General features: G+C 35.1%; 1 protein-coding gene across 5 annotated transcripts in view; it reads left to right on the top strand.

Annotated features, from left to right (window-relative positions):
- ST18 (ST18, C2H2C-type zinc finger) overlaps window positions 1-26,551 on the top strand; it is a 175,582-nt gene that overhangs the window by 86,762 nt on the left and 62,269 nt on the right. For all 5 annotated transcript variants that reach the window (XM_025147958.3, XM_015282653.4, XM_040695972.2 and 2 more), the window contains 3 exons: window positions 12,439-12,542; window positions 18,983-19,037; window positions 20,901-20,931. In XM_025147958.3, coding sequence (XP_025003726.1) covers window positions 12,439-12,542; window positions 18,983-19,037; window positions 20,901-20,931 — 190 coding nt within the window. The remainder of the gene's footprint in view (window positions 1-12,438; window positions 12,543-18,982; window positions 19,038-20,900; window positions 20,932-26,551) is intronic.

Here is a 26,551-nt window from a genome sequence, read left to right as displayed (position 1 = left end):
TAATAAAATCTACTGAAAGATTAGGTTGAGATTTACTAAAATAAAAAAAAAGTAATAAGTAAATGTGTATCTCCAGTAACACCTCCGTAGATGAGAATCAACATCAATGGCAACTGCGTTCAAACTTACAGGCATACAAAGTTCAATATGGTGTAAGTTGACACCAGTTTAACAACTGGTGTTAGACTGATTTATCATTTATCCTGAAAAGCTCACCTTACTCAAATATACTCTTTTTGGAGTTTTCTTCCCCACAGTCAACATTTTAGTGGATGTGATTAAAAGGTATCCACTTAGATATCTGATTTTGAATAGCATGGGAGAATAAATGGCTTCAAGGTCCAACATTATTTATAGTAATAACAGTATTGTACCAATTATTTTCATTGTTTTTAGTGTGAATAATAATTGCTACTATTTTGTGATGACAGGGACTAGTACAGTAATATTGCAGGTGCAAGTTGCTTTCAATCAGAAAATGACAGTCTTCAAAGGCAAATTCAGCAGACACCCTTCAGTTCATACATCTTGCTTCTCCATTTATGTGTGGGATTTAAGTATTTATTTTGTTAGTTGCGTGACAATCTCTGTCTTTAAAGTTAGAAGATACGTGGCTATTTTGCTGATATTTAAGAAGTAAATTGGAGCAACTCTGTCATTAACACAACAGGCTCTTCAGAGAAACTATTATACAATCCTAGTGTGTACAGCTGAAAAAAGAAAAAAGTTTACTTCTAATAGAGAGCCAGTAAGCCCTGTTACTAACAGAGATCATTAGACAGATTGCATCTCAGGAAAGGGAGAAACTCACTCCAAGGGATTAGATTTTCCTATCCCCTAAACAGAGATGACTGGTTCTGAGTTTTTTTGCTTATGGATGAAGATACAGTGCAATAGAAGAAGGAATCATTTATTGAGCAGAGGAAGATTCTAGGACAAAAAGAGCATTACAGAATAACAGTAATATTTTCCCTGGCCTCACGGTCAGAGGTTTGGCTTGGGTGATCATAGGTTTCTGTGAATCATAAAGCTCAGTTTAAACATCTCTGGAAAGTTCACTTTCATGTAAAATTCCATAATTAAGCAAGAGAGTTGGTTCTAATAAAGCAATAAACAAATATAGGCCTTTTAAAAGATTGTACCCACATAGCTTATATATTTTCATTGCTCAGAGCATTCAAGGTTGCCAATACAGCCTGTACGGCTTAAGGCACCTGGACAAAGGGATGTTTCTTCACAGTGTCATTCAAAGAAATGTACATTACTCATTTTCCAGATGATTTTCCAAGTGATACCTTGGCATCCCTTGGTTCTGCTGCCTTAGTATTTTTAAAATCAAGTTTATTGTATTTTGAGCTTCCAACCCTGCAAGGTTAACCTAGACCTGGAAAAGATTTTATTTTCTTCTTCCATCATCATACTCAGAAGATCATATTCCTGTCTTATATTTTTCAAGTACTGTCATTTTATATGTCAGCTATAAAGGAATCTTCATGAACAGGCCTGCTGCAGATACAACTTCAAGCAGTTGAGTTAATTTTCACGTAACTTGTACTGTGTTATATTCCTTCGGTGTCTTACGAAAAATCATTTTCTCTGCTAATACCTACTGATCTTACTACAAGAAAATCTTCTCAGATCAGGGCAACTACTGTAAAGATAGTTTTAGGATAGAATCATGTTTTAAAGATCATGTCAATTTAGAAAACTGTCCTCAGTTATGTGAAAATCAAAAGCAAGCGTTTCTGATTGATGACACAAACAGGATTTAAACTTCGAAAGCTCTACTACTGACTTCTTAGCCTCTCATTTTAGCATGACAGAATAACTTTATTGACTAGCTGCAGGCGCTTGCTGCTGTGGTGGAGAAGCCAATGTCCTTGCTTCCTTGACAATAAAAGGAATCTAGATGCCTGTCCCCTCTCTGTTTTTAGAGATTGCTTTTCTAAATATCACCCGCGGTTTATAGAGTCCTTAAAGAAGATGTATAAAAGTGAGGTATTAGGATTGTCCTTGATCTTACACAGCTATAACGTATATATATCCTTTTTATCCCAACTATAATATGATGGATTCTATTTACTTGATATTGAATTACCTTCTAGAATTATGTAAAAGCATTAGCAGGAGGTTACTGAATGACTTAAATAATTATCTCATTAGGTTTTGACATAATAATAATAAAAACTCTTTCCTTAAGCCCATTAGTTTTTGCACTATTATCTGGTTAAAACAGTATTTTATAATGATAGTTTCCAGAGCAGCAAGTTATAAATAAACATTCTATCCCCCAAATTAGATAGGACTAGCTAGATAGCGGAATAAATATAATCTTCCTTACATAATCTATTATTCAATATTTTTAAAGAATAAATTTTTATTATTTTTTGTGTTCTCTGATTTCAGTTCTTGGTGATTAATTCAGTAGCCTTGAAAACACAATGTCAGCCTGAAAAGTAGGGTTGTTTCTGTGAAATGAGACATGGAAATAGAGTTTTAGGTAATTTTTTTTAAACTGCTTTGCAAATTCTTTGCACAACAAATCTCACCAATGTGTAAACAGGGCTCTAGCTACTGTGTTTGTCCACAGCTAGAGCTACAGATGAACACAGTGTGGTTGTGTGATGACAGGAACAGCTGACTCATTAGTAGAGAGCAGTGAAAGGTAATTAACCCTGGGAAAAGTACAGCTGCCATGCGAGCTGTTCCTTTCTGTAGGATCTGATTAGAAATTAGTGTTAAACCACTGATTCTTTAAAAAAAATGTCATTGATAATTCACTTTCTCTCTCAGGTGTGTCCCCTAAAAGGGGCCTAGGGTAAAACTAGCATACAAAAGGTCTTCTATCTAAAAAGGCTTTTTTTTTTTTCTGAGACAAGGGCACACCTGTTTGGCTGCTTCTGGAGTTTTCTTAAGTATGGATATTGTCCCAGCTTTGAATACTCCAAATCTATGGGCAGTACAGAGAATGTGTTGTCAAAATGACTTAAGGTAGAACACTACTGTTTGCTATAATGCAGCTCCTAGTGAGTCTGATTACTTAAAAGTCATAGCTACTACTTCTTGTATCAGGATGTAATTATGATGCAAAATGATGCAGACCTCTTGAAAAAAAAATAAAAAAAATCTCCTGGACTAAAGTGAGCACAGCATATGAAAAAACGGATTGTGGCTTGTGCACAAAAGTAGCTCCCCATCCCACTCCATTTTCTGAACATGGCTTTTGAAGTGCCAGCAGAAGAGACAGAAGCCATGATTTAATGTGACATCCAAACAACAAGCCAGCCTGTTACGTGCATATTCATACACCTGATACAAGCCTACTCATCAAAAATGACAGAACTAGCAACTAAAGTAGAAATATTTCATTAATATGCTATAGAAATTTCTACCATACTGTTTATTGTGCTCTCATACAGACCAGGCCGGATGGGGCTTTGAACAACCTGGTCTAGTGGGAGTGTCCCTGCCTGTAGCAGGGGGATTGGAACTAGATGATCTTAAAGGTCCCTTCCAACCCAAACCATTTTATGATTCTATGATTATTTCACAGAATTGTAGGGGATGGAAAGTACCTCAAGTGAACATTGAGTCCAATAATTTATAGCTATTGTTTCCAAAAGAATTTTAATCATCTTATTTTGTAAGTTCTTTGGACAGGGTTGTATCTTTTTATACCTGTGCAATTAATACCAAATATATGTGAATGCTTCTACTTGTAACTAATGTGTATTATTGAGGTTCACTGAGAATATTCTGATTGTTTTCAATGGAACCAGGCTTACACTAGGAAGTCTGAAGGGAAACTGTGTTCAAAGTAATCAAATGTGTAAGACATCTCTCCACAGGAAGATTTTTTTCAACTTACTCAAGTCAAATTCACTACAGTAAATAATGGATTGCTGTTATTTAACCAATGTAAAATAACATTACAAATATATGCTTCTGCAGTGTCATTCTGAAAGTAATGCCTCCTATTTTATTATGTTGGCCGGTGACGTGAGAGGCAGCTATAGGTATGGCAGTAGAGGTTGTATCTTCCCACCAGTATTCCTTTACATTTTGCAAAGGATGTGATAGATGACAGCAGAGAGACAGTCTGACAAAATGGCATCTGACATGAAACCATGCAGAAAAAAATTGCAACCACTGATATTCATCAAAATTTGCTGAATGTTTGTGGAGATCAAACAGTGGATGTGAGCACAGTGAGGTGATGGGTGGTATGTTTCAGCAGTAGGTAGAGTGATGTGAAGGACAAGCCATGTTCTAGATAGCCATGCAGAACTGTCACACCATGAAATGAAGAATGTCTTGATCAGCTCATCTGTGTGAATTAGCTAATGGGGTGATTGTTGAAAAATAGTATTTTGTAACTGTAAATTTATGCTATCAAATAGTGTTATTGTGCTCTGTACCTTCTCTAGTTTCTGTGGAAATAAATAGGAGGTATTACTTTCAGAGTGACCTACGTATTTATATATATATATACTATATATATATATACACATACATATATATATACATACATATGTGTATTCACCCCTTATCAATATTTTCAGCATTAAGAACAAAAACATTCAAAGCAAAAAAAGACTTCTAGATTAATTTTCTCTTTATAAGAAAATAAGTGAAACAGATTTATAAGATAAAACCCTGGCATGCCAAGAGTACAGTTACCTTAGTATAGCCTAATTTGTTAAGAGATAAAAGACCCAAAATATGTTTTCAACTATATTGCCATTCATCATGCATTACTTGGTAGGCAGTCTTCTTGGAATTGTCCTTTATCTGTTCAATTCTTTTCAGTAAATGCTTAAAGAAAAAGAGAAAATTTTTTTTCTTGGAAATCCCAAATAATAATGTACATTTGAAGTATCAAGTTGAGTTTCAGAGGAAGTAAAAGCATCAGCAAGCTATTAAATTGATGAATGCATGAAGATGAAAATAATATTCACTACCTTAAAGTGTGGTTAGTAATGCACAACAGCACTTCATGGCACTCTTTATCGTTATCCTCATTTAGCTGACAGGTTAAGAGACTTGCTGAAGGTCACAGAATAGATCAGTAGCAGAGGTAAGAAAAGAGAATTCCAGAATATCTTTTTGTTGTTGTGAGTTGTTTTTTTTTTCCTATTTGTATGATCATGATGCCTTATGTTTATGTCTGTGATATATGTGAATAACATTCACCTCAATGTAGAATCATAAAAGGGCCTCCCAAAGAGAATTTGCTGCTACTGTTGCTGCTGACCTCCTGATATATCTGATTGAGCACTCTTTTCCTTGCTCTACAGACTTGATCCAAACTTCTGCTGGGGAATCCAGCAGATCAGAAGTCTGGCCCAGCATTCATTTTACTCATATACTTTTGGATCTGTCAAATATTAGTCATTTGTTTTGAATGTCCTTCCTTCTTTCAACTTCAAGGTGGTATTTTTGCTCTTGGCTGTTCTGGTTTTTGTTGTTGTTGTTGTTATTTTTGTTTTTGTTTTTTATTGTAGTTTTTCCTGTGCTGCTCAGCAAGCTCCCAAGATCTTCAGCGCAGTGTGGTAGTGCAAAAGCAAGTCCTATTATCTTTAACAGTTAGGGTCATTACAAGTCTTTTAGATGGTGGCAGACTGTACTTCACATGGCACTCTTGTAGTTAATGAACATATGTGATTTGCATGTTGAGGGAAGGCACACTTCCCTTTGTGTGACTTTCCCTTTCTTGGGACATGTCTGTCATGCTTAATGAAGGGAGCTTGTTGTTTAGAAAGGAGAGGATGAATGCTTAGGTTAGAAGGATGGTGGTTGCATTTCTTTTTATAAAAATACATTGTATTTTTAGATTCATTGTTCCATTTGACTCCATGTCAGAGAACACTCAATGAGCTAATTAGCCATGCATTTTCTCCAGCATAAGAATTGTGATGCCTTAATTCTAGCTGTTAAATCAATCCCATAAAATTTGGCCAGTTCAGTCAGAAATCACAAGGAAGGAACATAGCAACGTAGATTGAGTCTGTAAGTGCTTGAAAAGTGACCACTTTGTCTGAACCTAATCAACTCCAGCACTTCTGTAGATTCTGTAGAATCCCATCGATTCTTAACTAGCTTGCTGGAAACCATGTATTGTACAAGGACTGTAACAGTGGTCCCTAAACAGCAGGCATGTAGCTGGACCAAAATCTTCCTGATGTTGGAGGAGGCTGCAACAGAGTAATTAAAACAATACGATTTTGCTGCTCTTAGTTATACTGATCTGTGTGCTCAAGAGTCTCACAGTCCTGCAGCTACTAAGTTCCTCCTCAAAAAGCAGAGCATGGTCATCCCTCACTGGAGCCAATGGCCGTCCCCCTACACAGTACCTCACAACGGAGATGACTCCATGCACTAACAGTCATTCAGGCTGTAAAAGAGTAAACATGTTTTAAGGTAAAATAAACCCTGTGTTCCAGAATCAATGACGCATGCTCTTTGAACTTTCTTTTAAAATTGCTCTGAAATCATAAGGTTGTTATGGTGTGTTTTTACTCCAAATAATGCATATCATTGTAACACAAGCCTTGAAGTTAAGTGGCTACTTTAATGAAACATAGTTACCATAGCTACCACAGGAGAACAGAGAATAACTTTTAGTTCTTTTGAAGCTAAGCATTAGTTTAAAAAGAGGAAAAGGAATAAACAAGCATGCAGAAGTTTATTATTCAGTGTTTCATGCCTGATCAACTCTAAAAAAGAACTCTCCCTAGACTGGGGCATTAATGTTTTCCAGTTGAAATCTGTAATTGTGCATCAACAAACACAAAATCGCATTTCAGCTCCTCAGTATGTCTGTTTCCATGTATTTTTTTCCTGAGTCAGAGAAGAAACATATTTTTCTGAAGTTCTGCTTTCAGTATTTTGTTAATAACTGATAGCATTTTGCCTGCTAAGAAATGGCATCCTAACAGGAATAATGCATGGGTAACCACAACTCATGAAATCAACGGTCTAACTTTGTTATTTGTTAGAAACACCATCTTAAGGATGATGGGAGGAAAATGAGAATTTATCATAGTGAAGATGTCTTCCAGGAGAGGTCTCATTGTTTTTCAGTTTCACATTGAGATGTGCTCTATCCCTGAAGTGTTAATGGAGGTCACTGTTGTTGCTCTCCTTTACTGTGTCAAAGCAAGGGAGTTTCTCCATAGTTGACTACTGAGAAACAAAATGATGCTCCTTCCAGTATATCACCTTCAGCTTATGAGCCTCGAGAACAGCAGTGATTAACAGGACTTTTACAAAGTTTCTGTGTAGTTACAAGGACAGCTTCAATCTTCTGTCATTTTTTTGCATTAGCTATGATTATGCTTTTACCACCAAAATGCATTTATTTTAAAGGTAACAATACAGAGTCAGAGAATAGCTTATGTTTCATCTATATTTATCAGCACTCACTGTACATTTGTGTCTTCATTACCAGGAAATATTAAGGGACATTGTGCCATCTATTCCTGTTTACAGTTTATTATGCAGAGATAGGAAACACTTAGCATGTAAAATGAATGTAGAAATTATTCCTGGATAGAAACACGGACATTTCCCACTCGTTGGCTCTTTCTCCTCCATCACCGGATCAGAGTGTAATTGTCAGTAATCAGGCCTGCTTGCTGCTGATAAAACCACTCTGAATGCTAGCAGCCTTCTTTGTGTGATGACTCAATTATTCCAGAAGTGCCTCATCAAATCTGCCCCATCAGCTGGGCTAATAAATAAGGAGAAGAAACTGGCCCCCCAAAGCAAATTATAAATCCATTTGCATTAACCATTTCGCTGGTCCATGATCTAGGCAGAAATAAGCATGGCAGATTGTGTTAAGCTTATTTGAATATGTTTATAATGTTTACACCATGCAACCATTTTTTTTTCTTTTTTGGTTTTCTTTTTCTTTTTTTTTCCTTTTTCTTTTTCTTTTTCTTTTCTTTCTTTTCTTTTCTTTCTTTTTTCTTTTTTCTTTTTTTTTTTTTTTTCACAAGGTGTTGGAATTATCAGTCATGGATAGCATCTAAACTCAGTTCTGTTAATTACAGAAAAGCCCTGGGCATCTTTGAGGGATAGTTTGTTGCTTAAATCAGGTGAAAGTTAAACCCTTCTGCAAGGTGAAATACGGTCTTGCACATGGCATTGGAATTACTGCCATGTTTAAAACAGAGGATGGATGCAAGGGGTGCATTTTTATAGGTAGTGGAAGGACAACTGCAAGTATTATGAGGCTGTATTGCACATGACTTCCTGTGCATCTCAGGGTAGAACTAAATAAGATAAAGTTTAGTCTTGTGGTTGGTAAAATACAATACTGTAAGCAGCTACAATCCTTTTTCACATCCCTGCACACTGAGTCAAACAAGTGTAAAGACGAGTACACTGCCCCAAGGAAATTGCTTTCTGAAGCTCAAGCCATAAAAACAAACAAACAAACAAACAAAAACACACATGTCCAAGTAGTTCCCTTTTGATTTCCAAGGCTTCCCATGTCTACTCCAGTGTAACATCAGAAGGCTGAATGAAATTCATCTGTTTACTCATGTGCTGAACATTACACCTGTGTTTAAGTGTCTCACTGAGATGATCCATAAATTTGAGTAGAACTTAATGTGTGAAGTTATGTACTTCAGCATGTACAGGATAAAGATCTGACTGCAGTCAAGAGCTCTCTATATCTTTTCTTTTTGTAATGACACCTTTTCTTTTTAGATATTTTCTCAAATACTGAATATTATATATTGAGAAAGAGAAATCACTGTCCATGTAGAAACACAAAAAATATTCAGAGGTCATAGTGATGAGCTCATTTAATTTGTTTCCTTAGCTATTACTTCCATTCTGACTTAACAAATCACAAACCGTTGTGCATGTTCATTTTCATATTTTTAATATATCAACTAGTGATGTGATAAATGAGAGAAAATCAAATTCATCCATTGGAAATTTTATCCATTATATTAAAAAATATTTATTGTTCAGGGTCTTTTACAGATGTTATATGCTTTTTTTTTTTTTTTTTCCCCACTGAAATGCTGACAGAGAAAACATCCTCAGGCTCCTGGTGACATAATTTTTAATTGTACGATATGTGTTTTCTCATTATTAAATTTTCAGGAATTCTCTAGTGATCTGACCACAATGTGGACTTTTGCTCATATACAATGGGTCAGTGAGAATGGTTGTTTGAAGGGATTTCTCACATGTATGTGACAGTGTGGATCAGGACCCAAATTGTGATTCACATCAGTATCCTTGTATGAGTCATGAATCATAGTAGACTAACACTTCAGAATCAGTAGAAAATCACATTGCACTAGAAATAGCTTTAAACCAAAGAATGAATTGCATAGATTCCAGGTGACTTCACTGAATCATTACATTGACAAATCAAAGAACTCATTGATTCCATTTTTGTGGGTTTATGAAGTTTGTCATTCTAGTTGAAATTAGGTGCTGCTTGAAGTAGAGGGGGACATTCACCTCCCTCGGCCTGCATAAGAGTTGAAGAATAGGCAACGGTTATCATCTGTAAATCACATGTATTTTTCTTTCTTTCCCAATTCTTTATTAAAATAGGTAAATGAATTCATGCACACCATGAAAAGGTTGGGCCTACGTCAGCATATGTCCTAAGGGGAAAGATTGCTCCAAAGAACCTTGGTTGACATAAATTATTTCTTATGATAACCATCAACAACAGTCCTATCATCAAAGCTCCCAGTAGCCTAGATAGATGATTTTTGTGGCCTCTTGAGGGTGAGATCTTCATTTTCCAATCCTCACTGAACCCACTGCATTGCTTTTTCTTCACTATTCTTTGCTATGCCTCCAAATTTGTCCCATGTTCAATTTTACAATGGATAAAATATACTTTTAAAAAGTATTTTTCAATAATACATCGTATAAGATTCAGATGTTAATCAGAACCAACTTTTCCAAAATGAATTTGTTTGATACCTTAAGCATCAGATCCCTGCATTGTATTTGAAAAGTATGTTGCTTCTTGGCGCGTGGACAGGGATGACACACAGTTTATATTCCATTTGGGGCATGTCACGTCCCATGACAGAATAATCCGATACAACCTGTTTATAACATGACAGATGCATGATATTGTATTAGAGTTTTTATGAAACATTGTATCTTAAAATCTGGGTACTCACCCACGAATCGTCTGTATGGTTGCCAGCACCCTGTTATGTGAAAGAAAGAGAAAATAGCATATTTAAACTTATTAACCAGTAACTTCTGCTTTAGTTAAACACAGAAGAGAGGTTAAGTTTTTGCTTTATATAAAGTCTTGCTTTTGTCCTACTATAATGCTTTGCTTTTCAAAGATAGATGATGATGTTGCATACAAGGCAGATGGGAGTAAAATAGCAAATGGCACTTCTGCATGTAGTTTTCCAGCACAATTTTAAACCCTCCTTTCCGGCGCTGACCTACCCCAGAGTCATTTTCTTAAATAGAGTACTTTCAGTGTATGAGTTTATTATGTAAAGTTAAATGCAAAAAGTTCTGTATATATTCCTGTCCTTTGTGCACTTTTCCAAGTGGATCTCAGCTGTTCTGTCTTAACTCTCGCTCCCTTAGGATGAGAGACAGCAGATGGGGTTAGGGCAGAGGGCTGATGCTTCTGACAGCAAACGGCCTGGTTGTTGAGTGGAAGCTGTGAGCGTCAGGAAGCTCCTTTTCCCCAGAGAACCAACAAACCACTGAAGAAAGTTGAAAATGAGCCCTTTGAGAAACGCTATTAAAAGTAGTAAAAAATTGCAATTGTGCAGATGATGTGCTGCTGTGTGGTTATTCGGATGCTAATGAGTTTGACATTAGGGAAGTCAAAGGGTTTACAGCTACTCCCTTATGTGATTTAGTTCTTTATTGGCAATCTTTGAGAAAATAAATGAAAAATATATTGCTAATAAATGCATAAGATGATAGGATTTTAGACCAAAACCTGCTAAGTTTTAGGCTTTAGAAAGTGATTTGTTCACCACTATAGCTATTCTAAGAGATTTTTTGTTTTAGGGTTAGTGTATTTTGAACAAAGACAAGACAAGGCAGGTAGATAGTGATAGTTTAATACTCCTTTTGTGTTGCTTTTTTTTCTTCTCTTTCTTGTAAACGTTGAAAAATGGGGAAAGAGGGCTTTGAGGGTAAGCAGCATAATTTTCCAGCAACATATTGGCTAAAAAACAGCTTTAAAAATCTTCTCAGTACTAGGCTGTTTTGTTCTGTTTTTTCTTCCCCCTTCATTATGTTGCATCTGTTGTCTGTTTTGCTACTTGGTAAAAGCTTATTTATTTTAATTAAAAGTTATTGATGGGATTCAAATAATATTCTATCTATTGGGACTCGAGCTGAATTTAGTCACTCACTAAGCTGTTGCCTGCCTGAGAATCTGTTTAAATTGAGGCTTTCCAATTTCAGAAATGCAAAATTACAAGTTTTATTGGCAAAACGTCACTGGGTATCATTAAACAAATAGTTAAAGTTTCACCTTGAAGTTCCAGAAGTTTATCTGCAAACTTTCTCATTAATCTATAAGTGGAATAGATAGAATGAATTAGATAAATCTTACTAAATACACGGGATGCTATTTGAAAGCTACCCATAAAATTGCAAGTGAAAGTAGAATTTTATAATTTGATTATTGATGGCAGGAGAGATGTTAATATGAAGTCTCTGTTTAATAACTAATCACAGACAGATTTGATCAAGCTGCAAGTGCATTCAACTTTCTTTAAGTGTTTGAATGGTGCAGTTATTCCTTATTTCTGAATGCAAGGTTATCTGTATTGTACACTCAGATAAAAAATTTTAATAAGCTCTTTTTCTCTCATCACTATTGTTGGTTTAGCAGGAGTTTCATTATAGGAAATAATAAATATTAAGAATGGAGAACAGTCAAGGTATCCCGCATTTGGTTACAGTGAGAATGCGGTCAGTCTGTCCAGCTTTAAACATTGATATTCAAAGTAAAATACATAAATAGATTCTAAAAAATTAAATGGTTTTATTTCCATCATTATTGAAATATTTTAGAGTGCTTATCTTTTACTCCATACCATGTGCCAAACCATTCTACTCAGTTGATGGGGTACTGATGCAGAAAAAATATTTGACTTCGGATTTCTACATAGAAATTGTGCTTTTCTGTATGTGTATTAAGAAAAACTTAAGGTCTAAGTGATAAAATATTGGAGAGGGCATAAACCATATTTAAAAAGTACCACAAAACAAGTAAATTTTTATTATTTCTACCTTTTAAAAACATCATGTGTGTGTGCTACACTTTTCATGAAAAAATAATAAAAAAAACAGAAAAAAAAAAAGATTCTTTGCCTGTTTAATATAAAAAGTGTCCTGTTTCATCTATGTTTTCTTTAGTATAGCTGGTTTTTTTTATTATGTTTTCTTTTTCAGAGAATGAATTTCAGGATTATTTGTTAAATCGGGCAAGACATCTTGGGAAGAGTGAACCTGGTCTTTTGGAATCTGCACATATTTTCACCCAGAAACACGCAAAGGTGAGATAACTTATTTAAAAGAATGAATCTGAATCAAAATACATCTCCATAGAAGTACTAGATTACTTTGTAATGTTTTGTGCAATGTGACTATATTTCTTTTACTGTATCTGCTGTTTTAAGAACAGCAATCTTAAGAATCAGATATAAAAATAATGAACTATTGAAAAAGATGGAAACTTTTGTAAATATGTAGAAATTCTATTTTTTTCATTTCTGAACTGTTTCTTAAAATTAAATGCCAACAAGAACACAAATACCTTTGAATCTATGTGACTCCAAAAGTAAGAACCTATTTCATAATGCGTTGCTTAAATTCAGTCTGAAGAATAGCTTGTGATTTTGTTTTTAATGAACGCATATTGATTTAATTATTTTAATATACATTTTCTGAAAGGTCTTTAGATGTCAAGGCAACCCTTTTTTTTTTTTTTTTTTTTTTTTTTTTAATTGACTCTTTCTTCAGTAGGAAGAAAAATGATGTTTAGTACACAGTAGCCCAGGAAATAGTGACAAGACATTAAAGTACATTGGAAATAAAAATAAAGGAAACAAGCCCCCAGAAACTAGGATCATCTTATGCCAAGCTGCATTTCACCACGGTATACTATATAATTTTTCTCTTAATTTAAAAAGCTAGCAGTTGCCCCTAATTTCATAAAGCTGTATCTCTGCCCTCTAAAGCCTTGATAAAGCAGACTAATAGAAATACTTGGCACACGTTGGTTACCTAAGGGAATAATAGAACTATTTGCTGTAGTCGTTTGGCAAAAGGACATAAACATATGGCTTTGGTTTATATTCAGCACTGCCAGTTGTGCAAAGTTGCATGGATGAAGTATACAACAGCAGTGACAACTCAGAAATCAGAAGTGAGAATCAAAATAAATCATCCTCGTTACAAAGTTATTCAAGCTTGTCTCTGACTTAAGGTTTATTTTGCCACTACATGTTTTCAAGTAGTTATTTCAACATTAAAACATTATCTACATTTTAAAATTATGTATAATCCACAGCCAGTTGTCGATGATTAACTTTATACTTTAAGGTTTGCACTCAATAGATATACTTGCTCATTTTATTTCCCAAGAAACAAACACGTGAACTAATTATTTCCATGACATTCAACTTCCTCTGATACAAATCAAGAATAGCATTGTGTAAACTGAAGCAAAAGTTTCAAAAATAAAGATGGGATGACTACTTATCAAATAACAAGGTTTGTTTTCAGTAGTAGTCTTAAAGAACACTCGCTTTGTTTTTCTCCATTCTGGGCATCAATATGTGATTAAAAGAAAAGAACAAGGAACTGTAAGCCACAATGCAAATAATGTTCCCGAAAATTGTGTCTTCATATCCTTTATGTGTTTTCTTTTTTTTTACTTCCAATAATCAGAAGATAGAAGCTTTCTCTAAAAGTTGCTATATTTGTGCTTTCCGTTTTCTTCTTGCTTTGTAATTCACACAATCAGTCTTTGGTGAATTCTTAATATTAAAAAAAAAAAAAAGAAATAAAAGCTATCTTCGAGTGACAGAAAGATGCACTTAGCACACATACATACACATGCAACCGAATGCTGCTCTGTACTTCCAGATAGAACGTAGGAAATCTTTTGCTTTACGATACCAAAAGAAAAACCCTAATGACAATATTCCTTTTTAGTGTGTTAGATTCTTAAATAACTTGTTGAAAAGAAATAGTAAAATATGTCTACTAACAGCATTGAAAAAAATTGCTATAATGGTATTATCTGTTGTCAGGAGAGACACGCTGTGTCATGTCACCTTGGGGTACAGGTACAGCATAGAGATGTTTGCAGTGTGCACCAGTGTCTGACTTCAATTTTGAAGTCTGTGACTTGTATTTTGGAATTAAGGATGGACGTGTGTGCCCTAAAAGGCATCATTCTTTTTCTGAGTAAGTTCATTAGTCTAATGACAGATGTAGACGTTATCTCTATACAAACACATGTAGATTACAAAAAACAGAAAGAAGAGAAAAACTATTCTTCTTTCCAGAACTCTCAAAATCAGCAAAGTTTTGTCACTGAGAAGTTTTGAAAAACTTTCCATGTTTCATTTTGAAAATCAAACAGAACATTTTGTTGGAAAATCCCAGGAAAATGTCAACTTTATATGTCTTACCTCTAAATAAACTGGTGATTTAGTTACACAAAAGGAAAGTAGCAACTCCAGGAACGTGAAATGCGCTTAGGTGAAGTCATTCATGCTTGTCCAAAGAACAGAGCAGAAATTAGAAAATGCTCTTACTTACATGTATCAGCAACATTGTGCCCACAGCGTTGTTTATTTCACAGTAATGTGCTGTAAAGCTATCCTACCAAGATAGAAGTAACCATTTTGTTTCTGAAATTGAGAACTAAAAATGTGCAAGTAAATTGAAATAATTATTTTACTGTTATTATTATTATTAACATTTATTGCACATGTCCTGTTTCAGCTGTCACACTCTTGGATTCCATTGTATCAGTATATGCATATGTGAACAGACTCTGGGCACACACACACACTCACAAAAGAAACTCAGAGCCAAATCCTGACTCTCTCCATCAGGGAAGTATTTTCAGGTGTTGCTCTTGAGTCTTCTTATTGCAGTGTGAACAAAAATAAAATTTGGTTTCTGTAGCCCAAACCTCTTAAATAGTTTTCTGAGAAAGTATGATTGCTGCTTTTTCACCAGTAAATTCATCTGGGGAACATGAACATACTATCGTGGTCATTTAGCAAGTTACTCTAACTTCAGCCAAGCAGAATTTGCGATATCATGACTCCAGTCCATTTACTAGGGTCTAGTTACTGTCTCAACCACAAATGGAGGAAGAGGAGAGGGAGTATCACACTGAAATTCACAAAATCAGACAGAAAGCATTCATAAACAGTGAAATTTGTTGGGACATACTTTCAGGAAAAGCATTCAATGTTAACATCTAAAATACACTTCTATATCACAAGAACATGGCATAACTGAAGGAACTCTGAGGCAGGCGCTTATTTCTTAGCTGACTTGCATAGTGATTTAGGACTGTATATCTGCTAACTCTCTTTTTGTCTCTGTGTTTCTATTATCTCTCACTAATTCCTTTTGAGTCCATTAGCAAGTTTCAACTCAATTTGAAAAGAAAGTGCTTAGATGAATTTAAACCCTGTCGTATCAGAGAATCTACTTATAAGATCATAGAATCTAGCTATAAGATTTAGTGGAATTAGTTTCACTATTCATAGAATTACTAGTCGTCACTATTGGATATATTTGGATTTGTGAATCTTGCCGCTAAAAATATGGGAATGCAGCTCTGAGTAAAAAATTCCTGGCCATAACTTAGATAACGTCCTGATGGATAAAAACATTTACAGGAAGACATCATGTATGGATTTTATACAGATGTGAACAATCTATCTCTTATGACTGTTTGTCTCAAGACAACGTGTGTACTGGTAGGGAGGCCTGATCATCCTTACATTTGAGAGCATGGAGCATCATCCAGAGTCCATCCAGTCTTTCCAGCACACAGCAGTAATAAGATATATCTCTCAAATTCAAATCCTGATAGCAATTGCCTCGTTAAAAAATTCAGGCAGAATTTCTTATTTAGTTTAACACTTTCATTGTTCCAAGGATGTCTTACAAGTTTGAGTACTTCTTGAAGACTGTCTGTGGCTGTAATTTCATGCAAAACAATCACTATGAAGATAAAAATAATGAGAGAAACTTTATTATTTTTTTCATTAGTGTCATGCAATCTCTGAAAAAAAAAAGGAATAATATATTTAAATTTTGAGAATTTTGATGATAAACTGTATTCAGTTACGTTTCTATAGGTTTAAAGCTAATGACGCATGGGATTTAGTAAGTTGTTTTTATGCAATGCATACGTGATGATTCTTTTAATATGTGGCTTGCAGTGGGCTAAACAGCACAATAAATTTTAGAGTTGAGTTGATTAAACATCTCTCATAATTTCAAATTATTGCAAGGAAAGAAAATCAATAGAAAAATCACCTACATTGATTTTATTGTTGGTTTTCACTCATTGTGCAGTTTTAAAATATTCATCACAGTGTAACATGCTATTTAGACCAGAGTAACTGCTGTTCAGTAGAAGCAGTGGACACTTTCTGTTTCATAATTAAAAGAGCAGCACTGTGATTGGTGTGGTATTTATTATGAAATGATGACAAAGGAGTACCAGTGGTTTTAATAGTTTTAGCTTACAGGAGCTGTTGTTAATTTTGTCTGTAGAGTTGCAGGTGAAATAATGCACAGTGGATAAATAGTCTATATTGGTTTAACTGAACATAATATATAGTGTGTTCTGGAGTTGTTTGTCTCAATAGACTATAGTAATCAAAAGTAATGAACCTATTATGTGCAGGACCTTGGAGAGCATAGAATGGCAGTAAAAGTGTGGCACATAAAAGGTTTATTAAAGGAAATTAAAGTCCATCATTGCCACACCTGCTCCCCTATTATAAGTCTATGGCAGGTCAGTGCCTTCAATCACAACTCAGCATCAGAGAACAGAGCCGTATTTCCCATTACCATTGCAGTCGCATTGCTAAAACTCGCTCTCCAGGTTTTAAGGATAGTGACAAGTAAAGGCTGCCAGCAGCACTACTACGTAAACACAAGCCACTTGTGTTACTTCCCTGCTAATAATCAACATCAGATGTAAATTTAAACAGATAAAAGATAACATTATCTGGGTTTTAGATGCATTTCAATCAATTTATACTTTCATTTCAGATATCACTAACCTGGGTTCTAGAATTAGACTTCTTCAAGTACATGAATAGCCTTTTCAGATACTTGTGTTCTCTCCTACAAATAGGTATTTTGATTCCTGTTGTTATATATTATGTAATACACACAACACACAACAGCAAAAAGGAAAAAAAAAACAGGATAACAGAGAAATGTTTTTTAAACTAGCAAGGCTGACTTTATTCTTTCATTCTCAGGTCAAATTTGTCATATTCTGCAATGCTCATTCAGATTAGACCTTCAGAACATCTCAGTTATCTGAGTCATGTAAAGCTAAAAATAGAGCATCCTCAGATCTTCAAACTCTATGAATAGAAAAAGGCATGAACAGCTTCTTGCATCTTCCCTCAGTGGGGCAAATAAGTACTGCTGATCCTCAGGAAAATAAATAAATAAATAAATAAATAAATAAATAAGTGAGTGAGTGAAATAATGGAAAGGGTCTGTCTACATAGCTTTTTGTCTTGTCACCTTTTGCAGGAAAAAATTCCCAGGTGTCGTGCATAGACAACTTCTGAGACCCACAGAATCTAGCTACCTATTGCCTGAAAGAGTTACATAAATCAGATGCTGATGCATGCAGTTGTTCCTGCATATTGAACTGCAGAATGTTGGGTCATTACCATATTACAAACAGGGAAACTAAGATTAAAAGCAAAAATAGGAAGTAAGATACTACCATAATAAGAAGTATTAGTGAGTTCTTGCTGTTTTGCCTAGACAAAATTTCCTCATGACAGATTCTTCCACACGCCTCCCTGGACATGCTCAGCATTACATGGTTAAACAGTCTGCTGTATACCACTGCAGCTCTTCATGAAATCTTAATCCCTTTGAATTTCAGGGGTTTGTAATAAAATTCATGGATTGAAAACCTGCCCCTACAATTATGGGTCTGGGCCAGATCCAAGACCAGAAGGTACATATTTCCACTGCTGGTTTAGTTGTAGCCAAAAATGTCATGCGAACAGCTATTCTTGCAAGGTCTCTCTTATTTCAGTTAGAAATCTGATGGCAGCAGCTCATCTGTTTTTTTGTTTTGTTTTGTTTTGTTTTAATGTGAAATACAAACCTGATCTTATGTTCCCCCAAAGGCTCATACATCTATAATGGTTTCTTTCACCAGAAGTTCTATGAGATATGATTAAGTGGTGAAGTGTTCCCAAACTGGACATGTGCTGTAGTCAGCATTCAAACAAGAGGGTTTCATGCTCTAAGAATGATGTAGTCAGATGCAGGTTCCATTGCAGCTCTTCTGATATGCTTCAGTTACAACAGTTATGTAAGATGCCTGTAGGCACTAGTGTTTCTGGAACCTTTTCTTCCAGGAGGTGGATGTTGAAAGCAGTAGTCACAAAACATTGCCATTTCTAACCTTATACCTTCAGCTAACACCTGTAGACCTTGTCATTAAACCTAAAGAGTCACTCATTAACATCACTTTATTAAACAAATCTGTGCCATTAAAGGTATCTCCTAGGTATTTACTAGATATTCACAGATGGCTTTTTATCTCTTTGACAAGATTAATAAGGCATGATTATTCTTCTTTCTATTACTGTCTACCCTTTGGAAATGTGAAAAAAAAAAAGCATTGGAGATTTTTTTTTCTCAATGGCAAAATGAATGAATTAAAGACTTTGTGTTAATATTACAGATGGATGCAGATGGGGAAAATAAAAAGCTGCGCACACGCTCAAAAGGAACCAAGGGTGAGTTAGCAAGCACATTCCACGACCCTGTGCCCAGCACACCATGAAATACGATAGTTCTGTGCACAGTCCCTAATGTGCAGTAGGAGAGTGTGTAGCTTCCTTCGGGTTGCTTTTTTAATCAGTGCAGGACACAGACTGCTGACATTAAGAGGTATGATGTTATTAGCTATGGCTTAAAGAAAAGCAGAAAAAAAAGCAACCCTACTGTATACTATTTTCTTTGAGCTATTTCTAAAGAAAATAAAGGTTATGTGTTTTATTATGCAAACATAGATTTTCCATAGGGAGTAGAGCTAGACAATATTGAGTGGATTCTTTCAAAATAACGTACCAAACTTTGTCTCAGCCAACCGAATGTTTTTCTGCCTATTGCCATTAGCTATCAGTAAATTACCCATGTAAATGCTTCAGAAGAAAATTTACTTTAATCAGATGTATGCAATACAGGAGAACCCTGTGCTTTTTTAAAGAACTTGTACTTCTGTTTGATTCTGCAAAGTTGTGACAGAGTTGTATTTCCCAGCTATTCCTCTCTTTTTGTAAGGAACAGATGGAAATGCAATACTGAGAGATAAACAAGCACTTAATGATCTCAACATCTGGAAAACATGATTGACTAGCAATACAGTCCTTTCAGGAAAATAACTTTTTATATTAATACATAACACTTTTTGTGACTCTTGATAATGATTGAAAAATTGAGATACATAAAAATAAATGTCAAAGATTTGCCTTCCCTGCAAGCATTTTTGCTTATGACTGTTTTCCGAAACACAAAGTATCCATCTTCCAATCTGATTTTAAAGGGAATTTTCCACTGTTAGCATTGTGAAGAGAAAAAGAAGGACTGGTTTGATTAACTGACATAACTCAGAAATTCTAGGTTGTTAATATCATGCCTTCAGCTTGAAGCTCTAGTCAGAGGGAAAAATTACCATGTAGTTTATCTTAATTCTCTAGATTCAAATGACCAAAGGAGCGTAACATGCTAGACTCCACTGAGAAAATGGCAGAGAATATGAGGTGGAATGCTATCCACTGCCCATAGATGAGGAAATAAGCACAAAAACGATAAAAATATCAGGTCTTTTAAGCATCCCTGAAAAATGTCCTCTGAAAGTTAAGTTAAAACCTAAAAATTTCAGAACAACAGAGGACTTAATGCTACTGGATAAGAAAGATACTGAGTACAGAAGTTATTCAAACCTCAATATTAGAGCATATCTTCTCTGTTAAAAGAGTCTCTGAGCTAACATACAAATCAAATTTAATAGAAGATTTTATATTCATACTCTTCTCACTTAAGAAGATAATTATGCCTTTTTAAAATTTATGGATTTCTTTATATTTTTAATACACATGCACACAAATGTATATGAACCAATAGCTCTTGAATGTTTTCCCAGAAGCTAAAAAAACCCACAAAAGTTGCCTGTGCAACATGAGAACCACCTGTTGGCTTTGCCAATATGCTATATACTCTTGTCTGGGTAGGTATTTGTAAAAACACGGCTTTTGTCATTCCCAAATTGAATTCCCAAATTCAGAAAAAGCAGATTTCTTATGCTTTCAACAAACATGCACCATTCTATTTGTTTTCTTCTTATCATTTTTCCTGTTTTGTTTTTTTTTTTAACTGAAGATTATGTTTCAGGTTTCATGCACTCTAAAATAACTGTGAGAATTATATATTCAGCTAACATTTGCCACTGGTAGCTACAATCCCATGGTTAGCATGAAATAATCACCTGTGTTTTGATAGCTGTTCCTCAGTCGTCAAATAGGCAGGTGCAAGGTCGCAGAAAACACAAGTCTGGAAGTGTAAACTAATTCATTCTTTCCTTCTGCTTTTATTAACAGTTCAAGTGGACTCTATAGCTCAAGAGCTCAGGTAAGAACTCATGTCATTTATCTTTTCCAATTTTACTTTCTGATTTTATCGATAAATTGCTATAAAATAGAAAATCCAGAATATGCAGAGGTTTGGCTTTGCTCTGACAAAAGAGTGTTCTGATGCAGATGCAAAAAAAAAAAAGTTAGCAGTAATTATGCAGGTATAATCAAAAATGATGCACAATTTGCAGGATTGCAGTGTGTTGTCTTTATCTGCAGCCTATGTCAAGGCACACAACAAAAATACTATGGCTTATGATTAGTCTTCAGCCTTATTTTTGTTGTAATAAATATAGCATTTTAACATCTGAACATTCCAAGAGCCATGAACATTTATATGGTTTTTATTGGATGGCTTTTATAAAACTGATAGTCTCTTTCTGTAAAAATTCTGAATATGCTCATTTTTCATCAAGTACTTACTGAGTTTCAACATTTTTTAGAAATAGCAGAAAGTACTTTTCAAATTTGTGCAAACAATGGCGTTTCAATCAAAACTAGAGATTCTACAGACCGTCCTAGTAAAATTTGAATATATCTAAATCTTATTACTATGAGAATCAGTTATCATCATAGCTGGTCCAAGAGCATAAGAAAAATATTATGTAAAGATTGTTATATCTTCAGCACTCGGTCTTCACAAAAAGAGCACATAGCGTTAAATTCAAATTTTTACCAATACAAATTCACTCTTTATTGCTCTCAAGAGAAATATTTACAGTAGATGCTAATCCCTAGAGTTATCCATCCAAAACACAAATACTGCACCATAAATAATGAAAACATTTTTACAAAAAAAAACTCTTAAAAGATGTGCTCAAATTAATTTAACTTCTCATATTCAGTCTTTTTTATCACATACAACTGAGCTGCATAGCAGGCATCTGAAGTACATGGATTCTTCCATTTAGGGAATAAAACCAGCATCATGTTATTTATTAGACCATTCAGAATGCTACTCTCTCTTACTATCGGGCATGAAATATTTAAAGGAAGTTTTTTTGCAGTTAAGAACTATGAGAGCTGGTCTGACAGTAATGTCTCCCATTTTATTACGTTGGCCCACGACATCAAGAGGCAGATGTTGGTTGTATAGCAGTAGAGGTTGAACCTTCCCACCAGTATCCCATTACATTTTGTTGCCGTGCAACAGTTGGCAGCAAAGGGGCAGTCTGACAGAATAGCGTCTGACATGGAAGTACAGATGAAGCAAAGGTGTGTCACTGAATTACTCCATGCAGAAAAAAAAAAATACACCTATTGACATTAACTGATAATAACTGTATATAAAGACCAAACAACTAATGCTGGTGACTATGCTCAAAAGTACTGCTTTGTAGCTGAGAATCTGTGCTATCAAATACATTATTGTGCTCTTTGTATCTGTCATCATTTCATGGAAATAAATAGGAAGCATTACTTTCAGAGCATGTAATATTTAGAAGTTTTGTTTTATAATAAAAAAGGGGAAACTGTAATCTTTTTATACATCTTCAACGAGTGCAATTGTAGGTTAAGTTTTCAGATAAATTATTCATGGTGAGTCACTCATTCAGCTCTACAGTGAACCTCATTTTTCTGTATAGCCTCAGTTTCCTGAGATTTAGTGCTTCTCCTTTCTCTTCTGTTCATCCCTAATTTACACACCAGAAGGATGCATTAATCCAAAGAGGCAGTCATCCAAAAATGAGTATGGTCCATGTGTTCCTCAGAGAAAAATGTTTGAAAAATTGAGGATGTGCAAGTTTCTGCAACATCAGAGAAGCTTTAATTCATACATTATCAATTAATATAGGTTTTCCTAAGCAATTTTGCTTCTCTGTATGAAATACTTGTTATTTAAGAACTACTATGTCACGGATTGCTTTCTTTGCCAGTAGTGTGAAATGCATCTGAAAAGAAAATACAGTGGTTTAAAACACTGAACTAATCATCGAAAAAGTCATTGTCCAGACACTAACTTGGTATTTACAATTTCTACAAAACAAAATTTCATATTGCGTATCTCAGCAGTCAAACGACTTTACTGACATGAGAGTCACGTGATTGACTTTTGTGAATTTATTTGTGCATGAAAAATGAAGCTAGAGGGGCAAGAGCTGCCTTTTGAAAATGTAGTCTATGAACATATTCATATTACTCATACCTATATTATTATGGAAGAACTATTGAACGTTCCTCAAGAATTAAAAATGAAATAGTCTACTGTGTTCCCTAGATACTGATATTGGAACTACTGTCTTTTCTGACCAAGGTTCTAAACACTGTGTTGGCTAAGAAATTTAAATCCAGGCATAATTAATTTCCCCCTTTCCCATGGCTTATCCTATCTGACAAAGCACTTTTACACTCCTTATTGAGTTTCTGTTACAAAGTGCCTTGGGATACTTTGACATGAAAGGCACTACATAAGCTTGCATGCTCGTATTGTGTTATTATTAGTTTTGTAACATTAATTGGTTCTAGAGAATTTTTTAGCCTTTTCTTATTCTTCAAGTTGTTTCACAAAAGTAGAGAATGAAACAAATATAAAGTAAAACAAAGAGTTGCAATCACCAATTAAATACAATAATGCATGAAAATGTATCTCATCTAAATTTCAAGGGATGCACTCTTGCTTGAATTCTTAATGGAATTCAATAGTAAAAAAATTCAACAGTATTGATTTTAGGAAAGCAAAAATTTCACCAAGAAATCTGGCTAATAGTTTTGCTATTATCCATCTTTTCCAGAGAAATATGACCACCATTCTGCTTAAAAATTAAATTCTGAGACAAACAACACTTTCAGTGCCCAGGTGTTTTGTTGTTGTAGTTATTATTCTGCTGAGTAAAATAATTACATTTCTCTTGCACTGCACTGAGTTTCTATAATATAGTACTTTTCTTCCACCTATTGACCACCGATATACAATATTATTCCTATTTAAATGCCAAACTTGCTCTGATTCATGTAATTATATGCCTTGAAAAATTTCAAATTCTAAAATCATAGGATTTTTCTTCACATATAATAAGGCCCCCAGCACAAGAAAGACACAGAGCTCTTGGAACAGGTCCAGAGGAGGGCCACTAAGATGATCAGAGGGCTGGAGCACCTCTCCTATGAAGAAAGGTTGAGGGAACTGGGCTTGCTTAGGTTGGAGAAGAGAAGGCTCTGGGGAGACCTCATTGCGGTCTTCCAGTACTTGAAGAGAGCATATAAACAGGAGAGGGTACAACTGTTTACAAGGGTGGATAGTGATAGGACAAAGAGAAATGGTTTTAAACCAAGACAGGAGATTTAGGTTATATGTTAGGAGGATATTTTTCACTCATAGGATGTTAATGCACTGGAACAGGCTGCCCAAGGAGGATGTGGATGTTGTGGATGCCCCATCCCTGGAGACATTCAAGGCCAGGCTGGATGTGGCTCTGGGCAGCCTGGTCTAGTGGTTGGTGACCCTGCACATAGCAGGGGGGTTGAAACTTGATGATCACTGTGGTCCTTCTCAACCCAACCCTATGATTCTGTGATTGTTGTCAGTAGTTCAGATTTATAACACTTTTTTTTCCTGTATCTACTGTATAGGTTATAGTGCTGAAGTGTAGTATGCTAAACTAATACAACACTAATAATACTTCAATATAGAACTGTTCCTCCTGTCAGCCTTAATTATTTACTTACAAACTACATGGTTTGTACTTTTTCATACAGGAGTGCAGTGCTTTGTTCATTCCATTGGTAGCTCAAAAACAAACAAGAAGAGATCAGTTTTTGTCACAATCTAAACATCACAAAACAGAGCAAAATATAATGTGTGATAGAAAGTAGTTCTGAAGCCAGGAGTTTTCTGTCTCATACATTCAAGTTTGAATCTGACATTTTTCATACATAACATCTCTGTTGAACCCATCAACAAGAAGCAGACAGAAGAGGTCTTCTCTTAGATTATTTAGTTGTGGACTACTGAAAGGACCAGGATCTTCAGTTGTGCTAAGGATTAGAATGAAAACCAAAGGGAAGTGAGGAATATTGGTATGATGTATTCTCATTACTGTGTTCTATTTAACAGATGGGATACAGTATGATGAACCATCTGTAGGTTATGGAGTAGCATCTGGGTCAGACCAAGGAAGAACAAATTGGATTGATCGAAGCATAGGATTACAAAAGCATGGATCAGTTTGGCCAGATCCATGAATAGAAAGGGTTTGGTTTCTGGGTGAGATATAGGTGAGAACAAGTCTTTCTGACTTCTGTCACTAAAAATTGAAGAAGACTCCACCACACACTTGTGCTTCAAGTCATGAAGAACATACATGCACTCTGGTCACTGTAGTTACACTTCTGGTTACACTTCCCCTTATTATCAACAGTATTAGAACATTTCTTCAAAAGGACTATTTCTTTAAAAGTAAGAAAAGTTAATTTTTATTCAGAGCCCTTGTTTCAGATGTGGGACATTTTAGATATTCAGATAAGTTAAAATACTCAATGTGAATAAAATGTGGATATGAGTATCTTGAGTGCTTTACCAGAAAGGTGACAGAGCAGAGCTGCCTCAGATGTCTCTTTGGTAAAAGAAATAACTAGACACTTTATGCTTTGCTGCTGTCTTTTGATTAGGAGCATGAAAAGCAAGGAAAGCAACCTTGCAATCAACAACACTGAAGTACTTCAAAAGGTTTCTGTTGCTAAACTGTATTCTTCAACTTTATCCAAAATATTTAAGTATGTCAGTAGAAATAAAAGTATTGACATGTAATAAGATGTAATTTTACCAGGTAATGTACTTATTATTTATTTTGCAATTTGGAATGTTTTGCTGTTTTTGTCTAAGTACAGGTTGATGATATGTATCATATTATGTCTGAAACCTAATTTCATACAGCAATGCACGAATATAGTTTGATAGATAAAAGATGTTTTGGCCACTCAGGAAGTTTGTAACAAGAAAAAAAAATGCCTAGCTGCATTTAAAAAGGAATGATTAACTGGTAACTCTTTTTATGAGTATCAGAAAATAAGCAGGTTTTGAAGAAGTGTTTTTATGAAAAGAAAGTCTGGTGGATTACCTCAGAAAGAAATGAAAAATCTACTTAGATGATGGAAGGAGAAGTGGGCACATGAGACAAAATCATACAAAAAGGCTAAAAGACTGTCCTCAGTAAGAAATGAGATTGTGATTGTAGCTCATTGTGACTGTAGCTCATCACAGAATGTAGCTATCACCTCTTCAGTACTGTTATCCCAAAGAACTGCCTAAAGATGAGACAGTGACAGAGAAAGCTGTTTCTTCCTAGCCTGTATTCAGGCTATATCCAGGATTCTCCTTAGTTTTTGGCTTCTGGTTCCACAGAAATTGCTGATGGACTTATATTTTTGGAAACCACTGTGTTAAAGCACATTTCTGTTGGAGCACATCCAGAGAAGGGCCACACAAATGATCCATGGAACGGAACACCTCTCCTACGAGGACAGGCTGAGAGAGCTGGAGCTGTTCAGCCTGGAGAAGAGAAGTCTGTGTGGTGACCTGATAATGGTCTTTCAGTATCTAAACAGGAGATACAGGAAAGAAGGAGACAGACTCTTAACCAAGGTCTGTGGCAACAGAACAAGGAGAAATGGCTTCAAGC

The sequence above is a fragment of the Gallus gallus genome, chromosome 2 (genome assembly GCF_016699485.2).
Source record: "Gallus gallus isolate bGalGal1 chromosome 2, bGalGal1.mat.broiler.GRCg7b, whole genome shotgun sequence".
NCBI lineage: Eukaryota > Metazoa > Chordata > Aves > Galliformes > Phasianidae > Gallus > Gallus gallus.
Note: the sequence above shows the minus strand (reverse complement) of the source record. Positions and strands in the feature narration are given on the sequence as shown.